Source organism: Theobroma cacao, chromosome 1 (assembly GCF_053813885.1).
Source record: "Theobroma cacao isolate CCN51 chromosome 1, ASM5381388v1, whole genome shotgun sequence".
Taxonomy (NCBI): domain Eukaryota; kingdom Viridiplantae; phylum Streptophyta; class Magnoliopsida; order Malvales; family Malvaceae; genus Theobroma; species Theobroma cacao.
The window spans coordinates 7,580,814-7,601,488 of NC_142639.1; the positions used below are offsets into that span (position 1 = coordinate 7,580,814).

A 20,675-nucleotide genomic window follows, 5' to 3' on the forward strand; every position below is an offset into this window, starting at 1 on the left:
TGAGGGTCTGGTTTTTGTTTGTAAAGTAATTTCACAGTGCAGAATTTCAACGGTAGTGCTTCAATCAATTTGGAGTGAGTGAGTTTCCAATCCCACCTTGTAAAAGGCCCTTTGACGATGATGAAACGGGTGCAAAAGTTTCGGTCGAAAAGGGTCCATTTGTTGGTGGGTTTTCAACTAAAATCATAAAAACACGTGTCGGGCATGATGCTTAAGAAAAATACATATATAATAATAATAGTAACAATAATAATATAATGCTACTGTACTGCATGTGTCGGGAAGAAATCTTTGCTCAAGAAAAAGCTCCTGTCATTATTAAAGAGATAAATCAAAGTGCTAATTATTCGTTTATTATTTATTGACTCGTTAATTAAGTGAACATATGAAATTCATGCTGTTAATCCATCGTATAATGAGAATAATTGTGGAAAAAATTACATAAGCTGTTTGTTTATCCGACTTAGATACCAATTGTAATTCTTAAAATTACACAATCTCACCGTTACAATATTTTTTATTTAATTACAATTGCTTTACACGGGGCGGCTTTAACATACAACTATCAAAACCCTTACTTTAGACCTCCTAATTTTATAGACTTCACAATTTTATATAATATAATTAATTATATTAAATGTATATAAAAATTAAAATAATTAATAAAATCTTTATTAAATTAAGTGTTTATTAAATATTTATTTTTTTCACTTTTTACTTTTTATTAATTTTTAATTATTTATCTTACTTTTTCACTTATATAAAAATCAAAATAATTAATAAAATTATATATTCTTTTACTTTCTCAATTATTTGCATATTAAATCTCTATTTTTTATCACTTTTTAATTCTCATAATACTAATAATTCGTAATTATTTTTTTATTGTTAATGAACGTAATATATTTTTAATAATCTTCAACTAATGATAATTTTTTTAATTTCAATAAAAAAATTTCATTTAAATATTTAAGCACTTTAGGGTTTTAAAAGTATTGAGCCATCCGTGACTCTACATAACACTTAATACATAATTTTCATCTAACAAAGGAGGAGAGTTAAGCCTATGAATCAACGTAAAACAAAAGTTAAGGCCAACCTTTATTTGAGCCAAAACACAAGCGAGAAGATTACTGAGTAAAAGAAAAAGGGAATTGGGCACACGAGACTTGCTCTTTTCTCGCTTCTCTCTCTCTCTCGATTGCATAACGAAAATTTTTATTCTTTCACATCGTAGATGCACATAACACTACCGTGTTTTTGGAGTTGCTTAAATCAAGGTGAAATAGTATCAAAATCCTATATGAAATGACAAAGATCATGAAAGGTTTTTTTTTTTTTTTTTTTTTATAATTGAAAGAAAGAAGATTTAAATTTGTTATTTAAATAAAAAAAATTATATTTTAATTAATAAATCAAATATTCGAATGTAAGATCATGAAATATTTAAATTTTGAAAAAATTAATATTTATTTAATATATGAAAAAAATTATCTGACATTTTGACATATATTTGGAGCTTCAGGATGAGAAGGAACTCATGAAAATCATCCTGAAAAAAATCCTTAGTTACTTTCGTGTGAAACCAATTTTCCAAAAGTTATTTTTATTCTTCAAAATAGTGGAGTCAATGAGATGACAGGAAAGAAAGAGTCGTATTAAAGATAGGAAAGTAAGGTATCTATTCTTCGATGTTTTGTTCTTTGATTTTGCAATTGATACCTGCAATATAAGGCTTGGCTTGACCATCGATGGCTTCAACCAATTTAAAATCATGAGTTGCGTATATCATGGAAATACATGAAGTCTCTATACTTTCATGTCTTTTTTTTATCATCTTTAATTTGCTCAAAAAATTAAAGAATTCATGAAAGTTTGAAGCTATTACTTTGACGACTCAATGTAGTAAATTACGTGTAACGACTGTGTATTAGAATAAGACTGAACATTTAATGATTGCTATGACTTTATCTTATGAATTTTTGTTTACATCTTTTGTTCATTCTGTTTTTCTAGTGTCTATTATTGTTGTAAAAGATTATATATTTCCTTGAGTTAATTTTTTGGCTTTGTTAGTATTTTTAGATTATAGTTTATAACCTAATGTTCTCTTATTTCTTCTGTTTTAGGATTAGCAAACTTGTGGGGAACTGTTTAGCAGATCTTATGTTCTCTTATTCACACAATATTAATTATTGCAATTACCTTGTAGACAGACAAAAGTGATAATTAATTAACTTTAATACCTTATGATTTGCTTATGGAATAAATCATTACGGATGAAAAGAGAGGCTCATGAATAATGATCAAGGCAAGAAGTAACTCGAAAATGAAAAATAAGCTTGGACGAGAGTCTAGATACGACAGGTAATTTTGTAGCTTCCTCAGAAAAGAACTTAACAAAAGAAAAAAAGAGTAAATTATAAAAATGGCACTCAAGTTTGTAAAAATTATGCATTTGATCACTAGCGTTTTTCTAAACTTCCAACACTCTTTTAGTCACTGCGGTTACTCACTCAGGAGCAGAAGACAACGCTGGCCCAAATCCATCTCCAACAATGTAGTTTTTGAGGGTCTATTATTATAGCATGAGATCGAACCAGACCACATACAAAGAAGCCCGCTCAGCCCACTACTTGGGCTACCAAAATGGAAAAAGAAACTCTGGCCCGCCACCTGTTTGTGGAAGCTTCGTCTGCAACTGGAATGGAGGAGCGTTCTGTTTATATTTGTTGTGTATCAGTTTAGTTCCTTTGAACTGATGGGTTACAATAATGCGGTTTAGGGGCTTGTTTAGTGTTTGCAGAGGTTCATGGGATTTTAGGGAGGGAATGATCATTCTGTGAGAGTTACCAGAAGATTAAACGTATGTGTTTTAACATATTTATTCTCTAAAGAAACGACGCCGTTTCAACAATCTATTTGCTAAAGGCAAAAGTTTTATTATGGACTGCAAAGCGACACTGCAATGATTTGAGAAGACACCGGAAACGAAGCGAGGAAAATGGTGCACAGTGCCTATGATTACTTCGAGCTCCTCAATGATTGTCCCACTAAAATCGATGCCATCGAATCCTACGGCTCGAAGCTCCTCCTCGGCTGCTCCGATGGCTCCCTTCGAATCTATGGTCCAGATTCCTCTGGTGCCGACCGGTCTCCGCCGTCCGATCAGCACGCGCTGCGAAAGGAGCCCTACGCTCTGGAGAGAACCGTTGAAGGGTTTTCAAAGAAGGCTCTCCTTTCAATGCAAGTATTGCAATCGAGAGAGCTACTCTTATCTCTCTCTGAGTCGATCGCTTTTCATCGGCTCCCGAACTTGGAAACCATTGCTGTGATCACCAAAGCTAAAGGCGCTAATGTCTACTCTTGGGACGACCGTAGAGGCTTCCTCTGCTTTGCTAGGCAAAAGAGAGTCTGTATTTTCAGGCACGATGGTAATTTCTTTGAATTTCTCCTTCTGTTTATTCTTTTTCTGTAACCAGTAAAACTCTAATGTTTGAAAAAAATAAATTCAAGGAAGCAAAAAGCAAAACTTGTGTTTTAACTTTGAATAAAAATCAAATACTTAGATTTTTGAAAATTTTAAATAGTATTTTATTTGGGAGAATAAACACTGGATTTGCTATTATATAGAATAATTAATTAAAAAAACTGTGGCATTTGAATAATTTGTTTACTTTTAGTTAATTATGATTTCGATTTGTAGCTTTTTATTAATAAAAAAGCAAATAGCAAATGCAATAACCAAACAAGCCTTATTGAGGCGATCTTTTTTTTTTATTTTAGTTTTGTTAATTGGATGAATATTGCAGAATTAAGTGTTATCCTCTGCTGACTGTTCAGTGGAATTGATTTAGGCTCTATTTGGTTGATGCATTTGTTTTTGCTTTTTTTTTTTTTGCAAAAAATGAATAGAAATGAAAAAAAAATAAGAAAAAGAAAATCAAAGACAAATAGCAAAAAGCAAAAGCACCAATCAATCGGAGCCTTAATATTTAAAATGTTGTCTAGGAGGGCGAGGGTTTGTGGAGGTGAAAGATTTTGGTGTACCAGATACAGTGAAGTCAATGGCGTGGTGTGGTGAGAACATATGTCTAGGTATTAGAAAGGAATACATGATATTAAATGCCATGAATGGTGCATTGTCGGAGGTGTTTTCTTCCGGGAAGATAGCACCACCTTTGGTTGTTGCTCTTCCCTCTGGGGAACTTATACTTGGGAAGGTACTGACTTGCTGTAATAATTTATTTATGGCATTAGAGTTCTTTTGGTTAAGAGTAATAAGGAGTGCTGTTCCTGCCATCTTAGGAAAATATTGGCGTCTTTGTGGATCAAAATGGAAAGCTTCTTCAAGCTGATAGGATTTGTTGGTCAGAAGCTCCTACTGTTGTTGTCATCGAGAAGCCATATGCAATAGCTCTGTTTCCAAGACGTGTTGAGGTAGTGTGACTCAATGCCAAAGAAGATTTGCTTTAGCCTATTATAAATTTATTTATGCATTTTCACTTATATATTCTTTTCAGATTCGCTCTCTTCGAGTTCCATATCCATTGATACAGACGATTGTCCTCCAAAATGCTCGTCATCTTATAAAAAGTAACAATGCCGTAGTTGTAGCATTAAACAATTCTGTTTATGGGCTCTTCCCTGTTCCTCTTGGTGCTCAGGTACTCCTAGTATGCTTAAGAAGTTTAATGCTGCCTATTATACATCTGTAGCTTTGAATCCAGATGTACAACCTTCTTTAAGCTTTCATATGAATCTTGATCCTTCATTTTTCCCTGTTGTTTATACTTGAGCATCATATTTTCCTTTTCTCTTGCAACAGTTTCATGCTTTTGACTATGACATGCTTATGCTAACTCTGAGGAAATGGTTTGATTATTGCATTAAAAGGTTCCTACTTGCATTGCAGATTGTCCAATTAACAGCGTCTGGAAATTTTGAGGAAGCATTGGCCTTGTGTAAGCTGCTTCCTCCAGAAGATGCAAGCCTTAGAGCTGCGAAGGAGGGGTCAATTCATATAAGGTAGAGTTTTCCCCATTTGCAGCTATTGCTTTGTGCAACTATATCAAGTTAATTGGCTTATATCATGTTTAATAAGAATTAATGAATTATCCAGAGTGCTGATTTAATGATCAATATGCCACAGCATCAGTGTAGACCTTTTAGAAAACTTTGCATATGGTCATACTCCTTACCGGATATTACAAAAACACCGCATATAGAGCATCTTGACTTAAAATACTTGAAAACCTTCTTTTCCCTGGTATATGATCATACTTTCTGCAGGTTATTCAGGCTTATTGTATGTTTCTCAAATGATTTATTCTGGTTAAATAGTTGTGTCACCTTGTTGCAGATATGCTCATTATCTTTTTGACAATGGGTGCTACGAGGAGGCAATGGAGCACTTTTTGGCATCTCAAGTAGATATTACCTATGTGCTTTCTTTGTATCCATCCATTGTTCTTCCCAAAACAACTGCAATTCCAGAGCCCGAGAAGTTAATGGATCTTTCTCTGGATGCTTCACAACTTTCAAGAGGGTCATCTGGTCTGTCAGATGATCTGGAAACCTTGCTTCCACAACTATCAGAATCTGACGAGAATGCAGCACTTGAGTTCAAGAAAATGAGCCACAATACTCTCATGGCTCTTATTAAGTTCCTACAGAAGAAGAGATACAGTATTGTAGAGAAGGCTGCTGCTGAGGGAACAGAAGAGGTAGTTTTAGATGCTGTTGGAGATAATTTTAGTTCGACTAGGTTTAAGAAGTCAAACAAGGTGAGGCTAATTTCAATTTTTGTAAATGTCAACAATGTTTGTTAAAGTGAAGCATATTTTGTGATTCTATGGCAGCTTGTGCATAGTAGATTGAAAATTATGCAGAAGTGCATAGTTGGACATAAACCAGCTAAAGTCTTCGTACTTTCAATCCCAATATATTGATTGCAAATTCTGCAATTACTTCAGTTAATATTCAAGTTCTTTTCATATTTTTCAAAATTTATATAAGCTTTCTTTTTCAATGATCTAACATTATGTTTGGTTCCTTAGGGGCGTGGTACCATTCCGATTAACTCAGCTGCTAGGGAGATGGCAGCAATACTGGATACAGCCCTCCTCCAAGCTCTGCTTCTTACTGGACAATCTTCAGCAGCTTTGGAATTGCTGAAAGGCCTTAATTACTGTGATGTAAAAATCTGTGAGGAGATTCTTCAAAAAGGGAATCATTATACTGCTTTGTTAGAACTTTATAGAAGTAACTCAATGCACCGTGAAGCTCTAATTCTTCTACATCGGTTAGTAGAAGAGTCAAAATCAAACCAATTGCAAGCTGAGCTCATCCAAAAGTTCAGTCCTGAAGCAATTATTGAATATCTCAAGGTCAGGTTATCAGTTAGTGGGAAACTTTTTTGTTTTTATTGCACCTAAGTATTTTAACCATTGGGCCTTCTGGGTAATCTGTGTCATATGGAATGTAGAAGATAATGTTATATTTTATGAAGGAGGCTATGTGAAGTTTTACCCCTGAATAATATGAGAAGATAATGCTAATTTTGTTATAGCTTGACCTCAAGGCCCATATTCCCTCAGCATGCTGTATAGATATTGTTTTTAATTTAATGCAATGTTTATTCCACGGGCTCAAGAAGATGCTGTGCTTGAACTTCTATATGCTGAATAGTTTGTCTGGTTTTGTTTGCAGCCTCTTCGTGGCACCGATCCCATGCTTGTCCTTGAGTTCTCAATGCTTGTTCTTGAAAGCTGTCCAACACAAACCATTGAGCTTTTTTTGTCTGGAAATATTCCAGCAGACTTGGTCAACTCTTATCTGAAGCAGCATGCTCCAAACATGCAAACCAGGTATTTAGAACTTATGCTTGCGATGAATGAAAATGGGATCTCAGGGAACCTGCAAAATGAAATGGTAAAGACTCGTATTTTTTGTTATCGTAATAACTGTCAGTAGTCATTTGAAGCTACTGGAGTTCTTGCAGTTGCCACTTGTGTTGGTGATAATGCAGCTTATATTACAAGCAATGACTATTGTAGGTACAAATCTATCTCGCAGAAGTACTTGAATGGTATTCAGAACTAAGTGCTCAACAGATATGGGATGAGAAGGCTTATTCTCCCACGAGGAAGAAATTATTGTCTGCATTGGAAAGCATCTCAGGATACAATCCAGAGGCTTTGTTGAGACGTCTTCCTCCAGATGCTCTATTCGAAGAGCGTGCAATTTTGTTGGGAAAAATGAACCAACATGAGCTTGCATTATCACTATATGTTCATAAGGTAGTTTTTGACCTAGTCATCCAGTTTCCTCCTCTAAAGAAAGATAATTAATCGAAAAAGCTAAAAGATGTTGAAGGTTTGCTTAATAGAAAAAGCTGAAAGTAACATGCTAATGTTTGTTAAAAAGTTGCATAGATATTAGTTCATTCAAAATTCCTTTTTTTTTATTTTTACATTTTTGTCAAAAACAGAAACTATATTAGGATTGTTTAGTCTGTTCTTTTTCCTTTTCTCTCCCCTTCCCCCATTTTTCTTCTTAAATTTCTTGGTTCTTTTTATGAATATGCTCCTAGTAATTTAATTCCTCTTGACCTTCATAGCTCCATGTACCTGAACTGGCCCTGGCCTATTGTGATCGGGTTTACGAGTCTGCGGTTCGTCAACCATTGGTTAAATCTTCTAGTAATATATACCTCACTCTTTTACAAATCTATCTGAATCCTCAAAAAACAACCAAGAACTTTGAAAAGAGAATTACAAATTTGGTATCATCCCCAAATACAAGCACCCCAAAGTTTGGTTCAGCGGCTTCAATTAAAGCTAAAGGAGGACGTAAGAAAATTGCCTCAATAGAAGGTGCAGAGGATATGCGTATTAGTCCCGGCAACACCGATAGTGGTAGGAGTGACGGTGATGCTGAAGAATCCAGTGAGGAAGGAGGTTCTGCTATCATGCTTGATCAGGTATTTGATCTTTTGAGCCGAAGGTGGGATAGAATCAATGGAGCTCAGGCACTCAAACTCTTACCAAGGGAGACTAAACTACAGGTATTTCCTAAAATCTTGAATTGCTTACAAAGGTCCTGAACCAGTTGCATCTGAGTTTATATAATCATTAATATCTAAGTTGTTAGGTTTCCTTTTGGGCATAACAGTACCAATTGTAAGCTCTTTCCTGAAGGTATTTGTCTTTTACTTGCAGAACTTGCTTCCATTTCTGGGACCTCTTTTGAAAAAATCCAGTGAAGCATACAGGAACTTCTCTGTTATCAAGAGCTTGAGGCAGAGTGAGAACCTACAGGTATGTAAATTGTTTTACTTAACCAAAAACAGGTCAGCACATAAAATGACATATTGCACAAGATTTTCCTGTTAGCATATGTATATATATTTTCATGAACATCGCTGGTTCCTCAAAGAATACTTTTTTTGGTTTTCGTTCATCCAAGCATTTGCTGAAATCATATGTAAAACAGGTGAAAGATGAACTCTACAACCAACGAAAAGCTGTGGTGAAGATCTCTAGTGATAGTATGTGCTCTCTCTGCAACAAGAAAATAGGAACAAGCGTGTTTGCTGTCTATCCAAACGGGAAAACACTGGTGCACTTTGTTTGCTTTAGAGATTCGCAAAGTATGAAAGCAGTAGCCAAAGGCTCACCGCTAAGGAAGCGATGAGGACAAGCAGTGCTTTTCACACTATTCGGGGCCAGCAATACAGCAGTGGAAGTTGAAAGGGACTTCAATGGTGAGACGGCAACGCGAATGAGAGTATTTCCTATATTTGATTGAGAATCATCCTATATTGTTTTGTGGATTTGTGTGAGTGTGGAGTCTGAGAGACTCTTCTCTTTCTTTATTGATGTAACTCCTCATTCTGGGTTACTCCGGATTTATCAAAACGGGTCTTGTAACTTTTGCTGTAAAAAAAAAAAAGAATACTGTATCGCATCAGTGTAAAAATGGTGGGCATTAGATTTCACATCGGAAGTGCTTTAACTTGGTCGTATTTTATGGCCTCCAGCCCAGTTTTGCAGTTATAGCTGTTGGAGCGTGGACAATGAACTCTAGTACTGTAGGTGAAGTATTTGAACTCTAAAATGAAATAAGGCAGGTAATAATTTGATTGAACTATTAAGTCCTTAAACTTTTTCGTCAATTTTTGGCCAATTAGACAACCAACAGCAGCAAAAATAGAAGCTATTAACATATGGCTTAGCTCATTCAATTCCTAGCCATAAACAATAACTCTCGTTCATGTTTTGTCTCAACATCAAAAGGCAGACACAGCCCTTCTCCAACCTCCTACAGTGAGCCATAACGGGAAACTTTCTACTCCCTTCATTCAACAGAAAATGCAGCGTTTGGATCAAAGGCTCGAAAAGATCATGATAAACCAACATCAAAAGCCAAAGCAAGGTCAAATTCTAGTCAATCTTATATGGGAGGATTTTCAACGCAATAAGAAAATTAAAAAAAAAAACGGACAAATTTTAGGTAACAGAGAGTAAAAAACAAGGACGGTTTAACGGTACGTGAGTATAGTTTATTGAAATACAACATTTTTGAGTTGCAAAGTGGTTGTGACGAAGGGGAAAAGGTTTAGTTAGTTTCATAGTTGTAGTAATTTTTATTTAGTGGGCATTGATTTAAATTGCTCTGTTAAATATGTTTGGATTGTAGGTTTCAAAGTCTAAGAGCTCCTTTTGTTACAATTAAAGGAGAGATGCTAGACAATTATCCTTCATAATTTTGGATCTATATGTGTTCCTAAACTCTGCATAACTTTACTTTTAGATTAAATTTGATTATCCACTATTCTTGTGCTTTCTTTGTCTTTGTATTCGTGAATGGGTTTTTGATTGGGTTGACTTGAATTTCTTTTGTTTATGTGCAGGTGTGGATATTGACATCAAATTGCTGACAGTAGTTGGGAACTATTTGGGATACCGGTGTAAACTATGAGCTTCTACTAAGACTGGCCACAGTCAGTCCATCTCCAACAATGTCTTTTAAGGGTCTATCATTATAGCGGGTAACAGTTAAAGCGGGATTGGACCAGATCAGATACAAAGAAGCCTGCTCAGCCTACTACTTGGGCTACCAAAATGCAAGAAAACTGTTGCACGCCACCTGTCTGTTGAAATGTTTTTCCTTCAACCAACTTTGTCTGGAATGGAAGAGCATTCTGTTCTATTTTGTGTATCAGTTTAGTGCCTTTAAACTGATGGGTACTAGTTCGCCTTTGAAGCTTTGTCAGAATAATGCGGTTTAGGGGCTTGTTTAGTTTTTGCAGAGGGAAGTTACTGAAATTTTCCCTTCAAACAATGAACTTCACACCACTCATTCATAAGGGTATGTTTCTACTGCTTTGCACTTGATTTTGTTTAGAGTTTGATATAGTGTAATTAGTTTAGTCTAGCATTGCAGATGAATGCTTGATTTTTCTTCCCATATAGCTTTGAATTCGTAGGATTTTATAAAATGGATGATCTTCAACAAGCCCATCCATCTTTCCTATGATGTAAATTCAGTTTATTTTCTACAAGGAAGTTTGGGTATATATTTGTTAGATTGACTTCAGAAATTTATACATTGTAACAGGAAAACCTATCGAGAAACTTCATGCTTGGATGTGTTATTCTAGTTTTTCAACCAATGGTGACTTAAAAGGGGCCCATGAGAAGATGATGTTGGCAAAGGACTTGGCATGTCTTGTTGAGGAATCGTCTCATCAAGATGAGAGAAAAGCGAAGAGCAGAATGGAGCTCAAGAGGTCTCTTGAACTTCGCGTAAAGAAGAGAGTAAAGGAGCAATATTTAAATGGGAACTTTCACAACCTAATGGCCAAAGTGATTGCCAATCCAGCTACACTTCAAGATGCTTATAATTGCATTAGGCTCAACTCAAATGTTGACATATCAGTGAAGGATGATTCTGTTTGTTTTAAGTCCATGGCTGAGGAGCTCCTTGAGGGGAGTTTTGATGTCAAAGCAAACACCTTCTCTGTCTCAACAAGAGGTGCAAGCAAAGAAGTCCTTGTCCTTCCAAATCTGAAGATGAGAATTGTTCAAGAAGCTATCAGAATAGTTCTAGAAGTTGTTTACAAGCCCCATTTTTCTAAAATTTCACATGGCTGTCGAAGTGGGAGGGATCACTCCACTGCATTGAGATACATCAGCAAAGAGATTGCTTCTCCAAGTTGGTGGTTTACATTAATTTTAAACAAAAAGGTTGATTCTAGCATCCTTGCTAAGCTCATTTCAAAATTGCAGGACAAGGTAGAAGACAACCAGTTACTTGCTACTATCCAGAGCATGTTTGATGCACAGGTACTTAATTTTGAGTTTGGAGGTTTCCCAAAAGGCCATGGTCTTCCACAAGAGGGAGTGTTATCCCCAATATTAATGAACATATATCTTCACCTCTTCGATCAAGAATTTTACAGATTGTCCATGAGATATGAAGCTCTTCATCCAGGCTTTGATAAGGATGAAGATATGTCATATTCCAAGTTGCGCAACTGGTTTAGGAGACAGTTAAAAGAAAATGATGTTAAATACACAGTTAATGATGATTCTAGCCCAAGAGTACATTGTTGCCGGTTCATGGATGAGATATTTTTTGCAATTTCTGGTTCCAAAGATGTTGCTCTTAGTTTCAAGTCTGAGATTGTAGATTTTTTTAAGAATTCTTTGGAATTGGATGTTGATGATGAGCAAACAGAAATTCTACCATGTAATGAGTCTAATGGGATTCGCTTTTTGGGAGCTTTGGTTAGAAGAAGTGTGCAAGAAGGTCCTGCTACAAGGGCTGTGCACAAGTTAAAGGAAAAAGTGAAGTTGTTTGCTTCACAGAAACAAGATGCTTGGAATGCTGGGACTGTTGGAATTGGGAGGAAATGGTTGGCTCATGGTTTAAAGAAGGTTAAGGAGTCAGAAATCGAGCATTTAGCTGATAGTGGCTCTACTTTGAGCAAAATTTCTTGTTTCCGTAAAGCTGGGATGGAAACTGATCATTGGTACAAGGTCTTAACTAAAATATGGATGCAAGACATTAAAGCCAAAGCAGCAGAGAATGAGGAATCTATCTTGTCTAAGTGTGTTGTAGAACCAGCCCTTCCTCAAGAACTGAAGGAATCTTATTATGAATTTTTGAAGCGTGCAAATGAATATGTTTATTCTGAAACAGCTGCTACCCTTGCTCTTTTACCAAATTCAAGCTCAAACGCTGGCTCTGTTGCTATCACTGAGATTATTGCTCCAGTCAATGCCATAAAGAAGCGTCTCTTACGATATGGATTGACTACCTCTGAAGGTTATCCTCGTGTGGTTTCACTGCTCGTCTTACAAGATAACTTCCAAATTATTGACTGGTTTTCAGGAATTGTTTGCCGATGGCTTAGATGGTACCGTGAGTGTGACAACTTCAATGAGATCAAGCTTATAATTTCTACCATACTAAGGAAATCGTGCATTCGTACTCTAGCAGCAAAATATAGGATTCATGAAAGTGAAATAGAGAAACAATTTGATTCAGAACTATGCAGAATCCCCTCGACAGAAGAGGTGGAGCAAGAGTTGACATATGAGACATCAGATTCTCACTCTTTTGATAGTGATGAGGCCTTGATGTACGGAATTTCTTATAGTGGTTTGTGTCTGCTATCTCTGGCAAGAATGGTGAGCCAGTCAAGGCCTTGCAATTGCTTTGTTATGGGGTGCTCAATGGCAGCACCGAGTGTTTATACTCTGCATGCTATGGAAAGACAGAAATTTCCAGGTTGGAAGACAGGGTTCTCAAGTTGTATTCATCCAAGCTTGAATAAAAGGCGAATCGGATTGTGTAAGAAGCATTTAAAGGACTTATATCTTGGTCATATATCACTTCAATCCATTAATTTTGGTGCATGGAAGTAACGTCTTTCAACAAATTTGAAGTGTCATTTAAACAGCAGAAATACTGAACTCCTGACCATGTATTTGCTGTGGACTCTACAGAGTATGAAAGCTATTGTGAACATTCTAATTAAGCTAATGATGTTATAGGCTGGTCAATTTTGAGGTATGTGCGTGAGAACATATAAACTTTATTCCATTTGTTCGGCTAATTACATGAAGAAAATGTGGATATCTTTCTAAGTGATTTATGAGCTTAGTATTATCATTACAAAGTCATAGAATACGATTCATGGTAGCTTTAACTTTGTTAAAAAGATCACATAAACTTTCTTAACATTTTGAATTTTGGTATAAATCATATGATGGACATTATGGGCATACTTTTGTGATGAAAATGATTTGAAGAAGTTTTCAACTCTGTGATTATATCATTTTTGTAGCCAAGCTGTGCCAAGTGATGGAATAATTGAGACTATAGAATTTGCTAATACCATAATATAGGAATTGATAATTCTGATCATTTTGGTCTTTTACCCTTCTTGGCATCCCCGAAGCAAATTATGTGTCTAAACATTTTGCATTACATAGTGTATGTTTGTCATTGTCTTCCCACTGCTGTTTTTGAACTACAGTCAACAGTCTAAAATTTTTTATTGGGCTTCAGGACCTTTTTTTTAGATTGCAAAGTCATTTGAACAATATAATCTTCTTAGCTGTTTAGCTTTTTAGTGAATGGATTTTTCTATGGTTCTTTACTGCTGTTGATTATTTAGGTAAAACAGTCTATTAAATTATAATAATCTAATTACTCAGAGCTATTTAGGTTTCAAAGATATTTCTTAGAAAGGTGCATACTTCCTGTATACTTGAGGAATTAAATCTTTATACAGTTTAGTCAAATTTTAATCTACATTAAAACTTGTTTTGAGAGGCTAGTTATACTTCTCTTTTTGGTCGTAATTTGAAAATTTGTTAAGCACTTTTGTTAGTGAAAATCGTTAAGAAACTTTATCACCAATACTTGATAAAGTCACATTTTGTGCAGTTACGAATTACTTGGAGCTCGGATATAAATTTGCATGTTTCTGTGTGTCTGTGCATGTGTGGCTCACATCTGAACTAACCATGGTGAAAGTACAAAATGAAGCAAATAAAGCAAGTTTAGGTATGTTAAGGTGCATAAGTCCTTTTTAGCAGAATTGAAAATCCTGGTGTTGGAGGGTGCTGTATCATAGTACAATACTACAATTCATATGGCATGGCATTTGGTATATTACTTCATATAATTACATTGACATCATGATTGAACTTTCTTGGGAGGAGAGCAGGCTATGGTTCTATGGATTTTGTAATGTAGGTTTGAACATTAATCTCTCACATTGTACATGTGCTAATGAAAGCTAGGTATCATAATAGTAAGAAGAATATCAAAAGAAACCTTTCAAAAAGGGGTACGATGCTGTTAAATAAATCCTTGAAGCTGTTTTCTTGTAAATCATGACTCAATGCAAAGTTCCTTCCCCCAGCCTAACGAACAAGACAATGTGAATGGTTATGCATTCTTGCTTTTCCATGCCTGCTGCTTGCATTGGTACTATAGTTTTAAAGGAGAACTGTTTAAGGATTTGATGGTGCTTATTATTATTATTTTCCTTTAAAAATATTTCGTATTGGTTTATCTATTTTATCTATTTTAATCAAAAGATCAATTCTTTAGTGGCAGATTACCTTGCTATGATTTATAGAATTCTAGTCATTCTGTTATTAATCTTTGCCCCAATGATATTGCTCAAAATTTGAATAGTATTGATTAGATTTGGGACAAGAAAATCAACAAACCGCTCAATTTTTGCACTTTGGATATGGATGCTTTTTACTCTCTAGATCTTTGATTACATCTCTTCCCCTCCTCTTTGCCAGCATTTTTTTTTATTTAGATTCGGGTTATAAATCTTGTATGCTAATTGCTTGCTTTTGCTCAGGTATCTTCTATAAACTGGGAAATATGTCATGCGTCTTGCATCTCATTCACTAAACATGATTAACCATAATAGTGCAACATTAAGAGGACTTGCAGTTTGTTTTGCTTATTCTGTTGTGTGCAAAACCTCTAATGATTGCAAAGTGGAGTTGTTCAGAATTTCTTTCAACAGTTCCAAAAGCAGTCAACCATGATCACCGCCTTAGAATGATAGTTGCTCATGTATTTAGGGTTATTGATCATTATAAGTATCAGGTGGTGAGAATGAAAAGAATGCATATGCATTTTTCGATTCTACTGGTAGAATGCTGTGGATGGATCTAATAATAGCTGCTTCTGTCTTAGTTATACTTTTCTTTTTTCTCTCTTGTTCCGTACCCTTTCTGATTTTTTCTTTTCTTGAGAATTCATGAACCCTTGTTGATACATGATAAAAAATTTGGTGCTTCAAAGGCTGAGAAAGCAAGTTGCTTTAACCTTGATTTACTAGATATATTCATGTTTCTCAATGCAATTTCTGAGCTTTTTCTATCTGAATATTCCTTGTCCATTTTACTACCAATGATGAGAATATGATCTCCTGGTTGGAGAAAAAAGTGCATTATGATGATGATGATGATGATGAACTGATGTCACTATGAAGACTAAAATACATAATTTACTTGGAAAACTGATGATTTACAAACAATTTGGAACATTCAACTAAAAGAGTGTATGGGAATTGTCAGCCACGTATTTCTATTTCTAATGTACATGGATAAAATGAATGAAACCTTTAACCAGAATTCTAGATAGTGGTGGAAAGAAAGTGAAAAAAAAAAGATTAAGGGAGGTAATAGCATGTGTTGTGGTTTGAGTTCGTTTTCTTATAGTCAGATCAGAGTTCTTCAGTGGCACCACCACCGTTGTTTATTTTTACTAGTAAAAAACAGCCAGTCCCCTTGGTGGAGCTGGCCGGTTCATAGGGTCGTCATCTGCCTGAAGTGGGCTGTCTGGTGTTCCGATGGATTCAAGTGGCAATACCCCGACATACTGTTGGATCACCAGCACAGAGACTGTTGATGCAAAATCTGAAGAAGCTAAAATATCTCCAATTGCACCAAGCTCTGGACACTCACTCCAGTCGGTAAGTCCAGTTGTGAGTGGCGACATCATTCCTTGTCCTCTCCCAACGATGAACAAGTCGTGGCTGCTGTCTAATGTCCTTATTGCTGCAACCGTTTCCTCTCCATTGTTGACCACCTTCTCAGTGTATGTAACGGACTCATCATTTGCAATCTTGATCCTGAAATCATTTATACATTCGTCATCAAGCTGCTTTTCCTTGCTGTTGTCTGTTTCCACCGTTAATATCCTTGGGTCATTTTGATCACTAGTAGGCTGCATTGTAGACTCAACGGCATCCTCACCTGGAACAAATCGTAGCACAGTAAGTCTAGTTCCTGGATGTTCACACATTCTCCATGCATATACAAGTGCTTCTCTGTCATCTGGTCCCCCCAAAAATAGCACAGCTACATGGTGAGACATTTCGTTTGCTGCCAAGCGCGATGACCCACTTAGGCCTCTGTCAACTAAAATTCCCACGGAGCAAGGTGCATTTGCAAGTAAATTCTGGTTAACCATTCGAAATGCTGGGTTTGTGGCTTCCATCCCTCCGTCAACTGTTTGTTGCTTATGGAAAGGGATGATTACGAGGGCAACACGTTTGTCCTCAGCCAAGCTACAAATATCTTCATGCATGGAGGAGTAAGGGGAAATGGCTGTGAGGGGCTGAACGGAGACACAGCCTGCATGTTGCTCGAAATTTTCAAAGGCATTGATTATGTGGTCGGATTGAGCTTGAGTTCTGTTTAAGGCCGGGCGACCAGATTTGCGAGTGTTGTGGACAATAAGCATGGCAGATGCACGGCCAGTGAGTTCAACAAGATGGAGTGCATATATGCATATCGGAGATTTTTTGGTGGGATGAGAGGCTTCAAGCAGGTTGATCATTGTTGGGACATTCCGAGGGTTGTGGATGCACACTAGCACTCGTAGCTCTCCATCTAGTTTTGATGTTTGAATCGTTCGACGTTTGTACGGTACAAACCTCCTTGATGGCCTGTAAATGGTTGACACGATGGGTGAGATGATCCCAGTCATAACCACCGCCACAACTACCATGATTGCAAACGACTCGTCATCTAGGACCTGCGAATCAGTGCGTTTCATTTTATGTTTTTTCCATCTCAATAACCAATCACAGGGAGAGTGGGGAGTAGTGGTTGCAGTGGGAATTAATGGGAAGGGAAAGTACCTTCCGATCTTTGCCAACGTTAAGAACAAGCATTTCAATGAGGCCTTTGGTGTTCATGAGTAAGCCAAGTGTAAATCCTTCACTAAGCGGCATCTGGTAGAAGGTTGTGACAAGAAGAGTTCCTGCTATCTTGCCAGCACAGGAAAGGAAGATAACGAGGGCTAAGACTCCCCAGGTTTGACCTCCTTTGATAGCAGCTATGTCAGTCTTGAGCCCGCTAATAGCGAAAAAGAGAGGGAGTAGAAGGCCTGATACAAAGTCCTCCAGCTTTTCTATAAGAGTAACTCCAAGGGGTCCATTGGGAATAATCAGACCAAACACAAAAGCTCCAAATACAGAATGTGTCCCAATGGCATCTGTAATGAATCCCGAGATCATAACCCCAGTCAGAATGAGACATATATAAAACTCGCTGAAGGATTCTCCTTCGGGGGTTCTGCGAATTATCCATGTAATTGCTGGCCTGACAACAAAAATGCAGAAAACGACAAAAGCTACACTGGAAAGAATCACCCAGAAGGAAGCTAAGGAGGAAGAATCATTCTCTGCCAAGGCAATGGCTATAGCCAAGAGAACCCAAGCGCACATGTCATTGATAAGAGCAGAAGACATGGCCATTCTGCCAAGTTCTGAATTAATGAGTTTCAGATCTGCAAGGATTCGAGCAAGCACTGGAAATGCTGTGACTGAGAGAGCAACACCAAGGAAGAGGATGAACGTGCCTTGACCCAGGGCTTCTGAATTCTGATCGTGGAGAATGAATGTGAAACAAGCGCCAATTAAGAAGGGCAAGATCATACCGGAAACAGCAATGGCCAGAGCCTTTTTTCCCGTACGACGAATCACTGAAAGGTCCATCTCTACACCAACTAGGAAGAGGAAGTACAGAAGACCAACATTTGCCATTGTTTCAAGCACCATCACACTCCTTAAGGGAAATAATGTGTTGGCAAATCCTTGGCTCCGTCCTAGCACAGATGGACCTAATAATATTCCTCCCTATTAAACGTTGAAACCACCCATTACTACTCTTTGCAATTAGGTTATAGCAATTGATAAAGCGTACGTGGGGAGAAAAATGCACCACATTTCGTTATTTGTCACCCTCTTGAAACATATTACTTTACTACATTGCATGATGAACTTAACTTGCCAACATATAAATTATGAGTTATATATATATATATATATATCTGGGGATGTTTCACATAATTGTTATGTGGGAAAACAGCTCCTTGCTTAAACATCATTTAACTTACAAGAATCTCAGCAATCACTCGTGGTTGGCGAAGGGGCTTGAGGATGAAGACAAGGATGCGAGTGGAGACAACGACCAGCGTCAACTGCAAGATGAAGAGAGGAAGCGAATAATCCAAAGGGTTGTCGCCTTGCCATACACCGTTCGTAGTTATCATGGTTGGTGCATAGCAAACTATTGTATCCTCTGACTTGTTCGCCACTGTATCTACCGAGTCCATTTTTGCCTTTCGTTTCAAACACCGCCGCCACTGCCGCCCTCACCGCCTCCTCGATCATCAATCACCACCACCTCTTCCACTCTGTAAACCCGCACGTTTTTTTTTAAAAGTATTTACTTATTTTGTACTACAACATTCGTGACCAAATGTTTTTGTTGTTCTCGTTGGTTAATTGCAAAGAAGAAAGAAGGCTAGGGAAGAGGAGGTAAAATTAGGTTCGTTTTGGTGGTTGCCCGTCCCATGTGGTAGCTCTCTATCTTCAATGGTGTAGAAGCCATGGAGAGACCTCTATTTTAAGAACGTCTGTGATTTTGTGCATGACAATGTGTCCCTCACCAGGTAACCCAACAAATCAGTTAAAACCTGCCAACTTTGAGAGACAAATTTATTAATAATAATAATAATAATAATAAATCATCTTCCATTTTAACAATTTTGAGTTCTTCAAATTCATTATATATATATATATATATATATATATATAAAGAAAAGAAAACCAAATCATCCAATGACAATTTTAAATTATATAAGTATACTTCTCAAGTTAAAATTAAAAACAAGAAATGGTTGGTACAACTTTTTACAAATATATATAAGAACTTGTACAATAAGTTAGCATTAACCATAATCAAACTCGATTCTCTATCAATTTTACCATGTTCAAATTAATTCAATTAAATAATAATAATATTTACACTTATGTGTAAGTAACAAAAAATATTTTTTTTGATATATTACAATTATATTGTAGTATTAAATAAAATAAAAATTGGTATTTAGTAAACTAATTAAAATTGTAACTAAAATAAAACCTTAATGAAATAATTACTAATTATCTACATATTAAAATAAAATTAATACAATTATTTAATAATATATTTCACGTACTTATAAGTAACAAATTGTATTTTTAATATATGACAATAGTATTTATATACTTAGTTATGAATGTATTAATTTAATTTATTCCCTTAAATAACTATGAATATATTAAAATTTAATTAATTACTAATTTATTCGATAATAAGTTACATAGTAATTTATTTATTTAGATAATTATTTACTTATTATGTTATTGTTTATCTTTATTTATTGCATTAAAATTTTTTTGAACTAATACTAATTTTTAAAGACCTAAAATCAATAACAAAAAAAAAACCTTAGAGCTTGATCCTAGAACTTGGGCCTAGGTTTTTAGGCCCCTACAGCCTAGCCATTATTAAGACCTAAAGTTAAGTTTTTTGTGGTACAATTTTGATCATACAATTAACATTTTATTTTGGTATACATGATTTTTTTAAAATAAATATGATTTTGACTACACAATAAATAATAGAAGATTTAAGCTCTAGATTTTTTAAGTTGGAGTCCTAAATCGTTAAAAACACTATTGCTCTAATCAAATTAATCTTCACGTAATGTTACTACGGAAATGATTAAAATTTTTCAAAAAATTTAAATTAATAATTTTTTATTTTTAAAAATTTTATATAAAAATTAAATAAACTCTAAAATTATTTATCCGGAATTTACATTTTTAATTTAAAAATATATCTATTAAACAAAAAAAAATTATTTATAAACTCAAAAATCATAGCACGGAGACTGTATGGACCCTCCATGCCACCAGCATCTCCGAAGCAGCCACTAACCAAGCCTACCCCAGATTCCCCAAAAGCAAAGGACTCCTCCTCTGGATTGACAATGGCGAATTTTGCTGCACGTGCCACTCACCAATCACTTTCCCTATAAGACCAATTTGGGTTCTGCTGATTTTCAATTTCTTTAACCTTGTTATGCTGATTAAATATTTTTTAATTAATTTGATAGTTTGAGATTCAAACAGAATATTTTTAATAAAAAATAATATACATGTCAAATAATAATTTGAAATTATATTTTTTTAATTTATTTTATAGTTATATTATTTGATGATTTAACTTTTATATTTAATTTTACGTGATTTGTGAATGCTTATACTTAATTTTGATCAATAA

General features: G+C 35.6%; 3 protein-coding genes across 6 annotated transcripts; 2 read left to right on the forward strand and 1 right to left on the reverse strand.

Annotated features, from left to right (window-relative positions):
* Nucleotides 1–2,798: 2,798 nt before the first annotated feature.
* Nucleotides 2,799–9,026, forward strand: LOC18611881 (vacuolar sorting protein 39-like). Its single transcript, XM_018125417.2, has 12 exons — nt 2,799–3,434; nt 4,012–4,223; nt 4,309–4,440; nt 4,524–4,667; nt 4,916–5,028; nt 5,363–5,786; nt 6,060–6,389; nt 6,712–6,933; nt 7,059–7,301; nt 7,622–8,068; nt 8,223–8,321; nt 8,497–9,026. Exons 1-12 carry the CDS (start codon nt 3,005–3,007, stop codon nt 8,695–8,697), a joined length of 2,997 nt encoding a protein of 998 aa, XP_017980906.2. The 5' UTR covers nt 2,799–3,004; the 3' UTR covers nt 8,698–9,026.
* A 103-nt stretch (nt 9,027–9,129) lies between these two features.
* On the forward strand, nt 9,130–17,958 carry LOC18611882 (Intron maturase, type II family protein). Of its 4 annotated transcripts, XR_016025815.1 has the most exons (5): nt 9,130–9,438; nt 9,917–10,374; nt 10,624–13,083; nt 14,903–16,152; nt 16,278–17,958. XR_016025815.1 is itself a non-coding variant. In XM_018125432.2 (3 exons), exons 2-3 carry the CDS (start codon nt 10,284–10,286, stop codon nt 12,936–12,938), a joined length of 2,406 nt encoding a protein of 801 aa, XP_017980921.2. In that variant the 5' UTR covers nt 9,130–9,438; nt 9,917–10,283; the 3' UTR covers nt 12,939–13,166. The 4 variants fall into 4 exon arrangements, 3 of the variants coding, with proteins under 3 accessions (XP_017980921.2, XP_017980919.2, XP_017980924.2); XM_018125432.2 differs by lacking the exons at nt 14,903–16,152; nt 16,278–17,958 and having other exon boundaries at nt 10,624–13,166; XM_018125430.2 differs by lacking the exons at nt 9,130–9,438; nt 14,903–16,152; nt 16,278–17,958 and adding an exon at nt 9,446–9,550 and having other exon boundaries at nt 10,624–13,166.
* On the reverse strand, nt 15,820–18,699 carry CHX15 (cation/hydrogen exchanger 15). Its single transcript, XM_007048356.3, has 3 exons — nt 18,460–18,699; nt 17,201–18,199; nt 15,820–17,094 (listed from the first exon to the last, which is right to left on the reverse strand). The coding sequence occupies exons 1-3, from the start codon at nt 18,676–18,678 to the stop codon at nt 15,820–15,822; spliced, it is 2,493 nt and encodes an 830-aa protein (XP_007048418.3). The 5' UTR covers nt 18,679–18,699.
* Nucleotides 18,700–20,675: the final 1,976 nt, after the last annotated feature.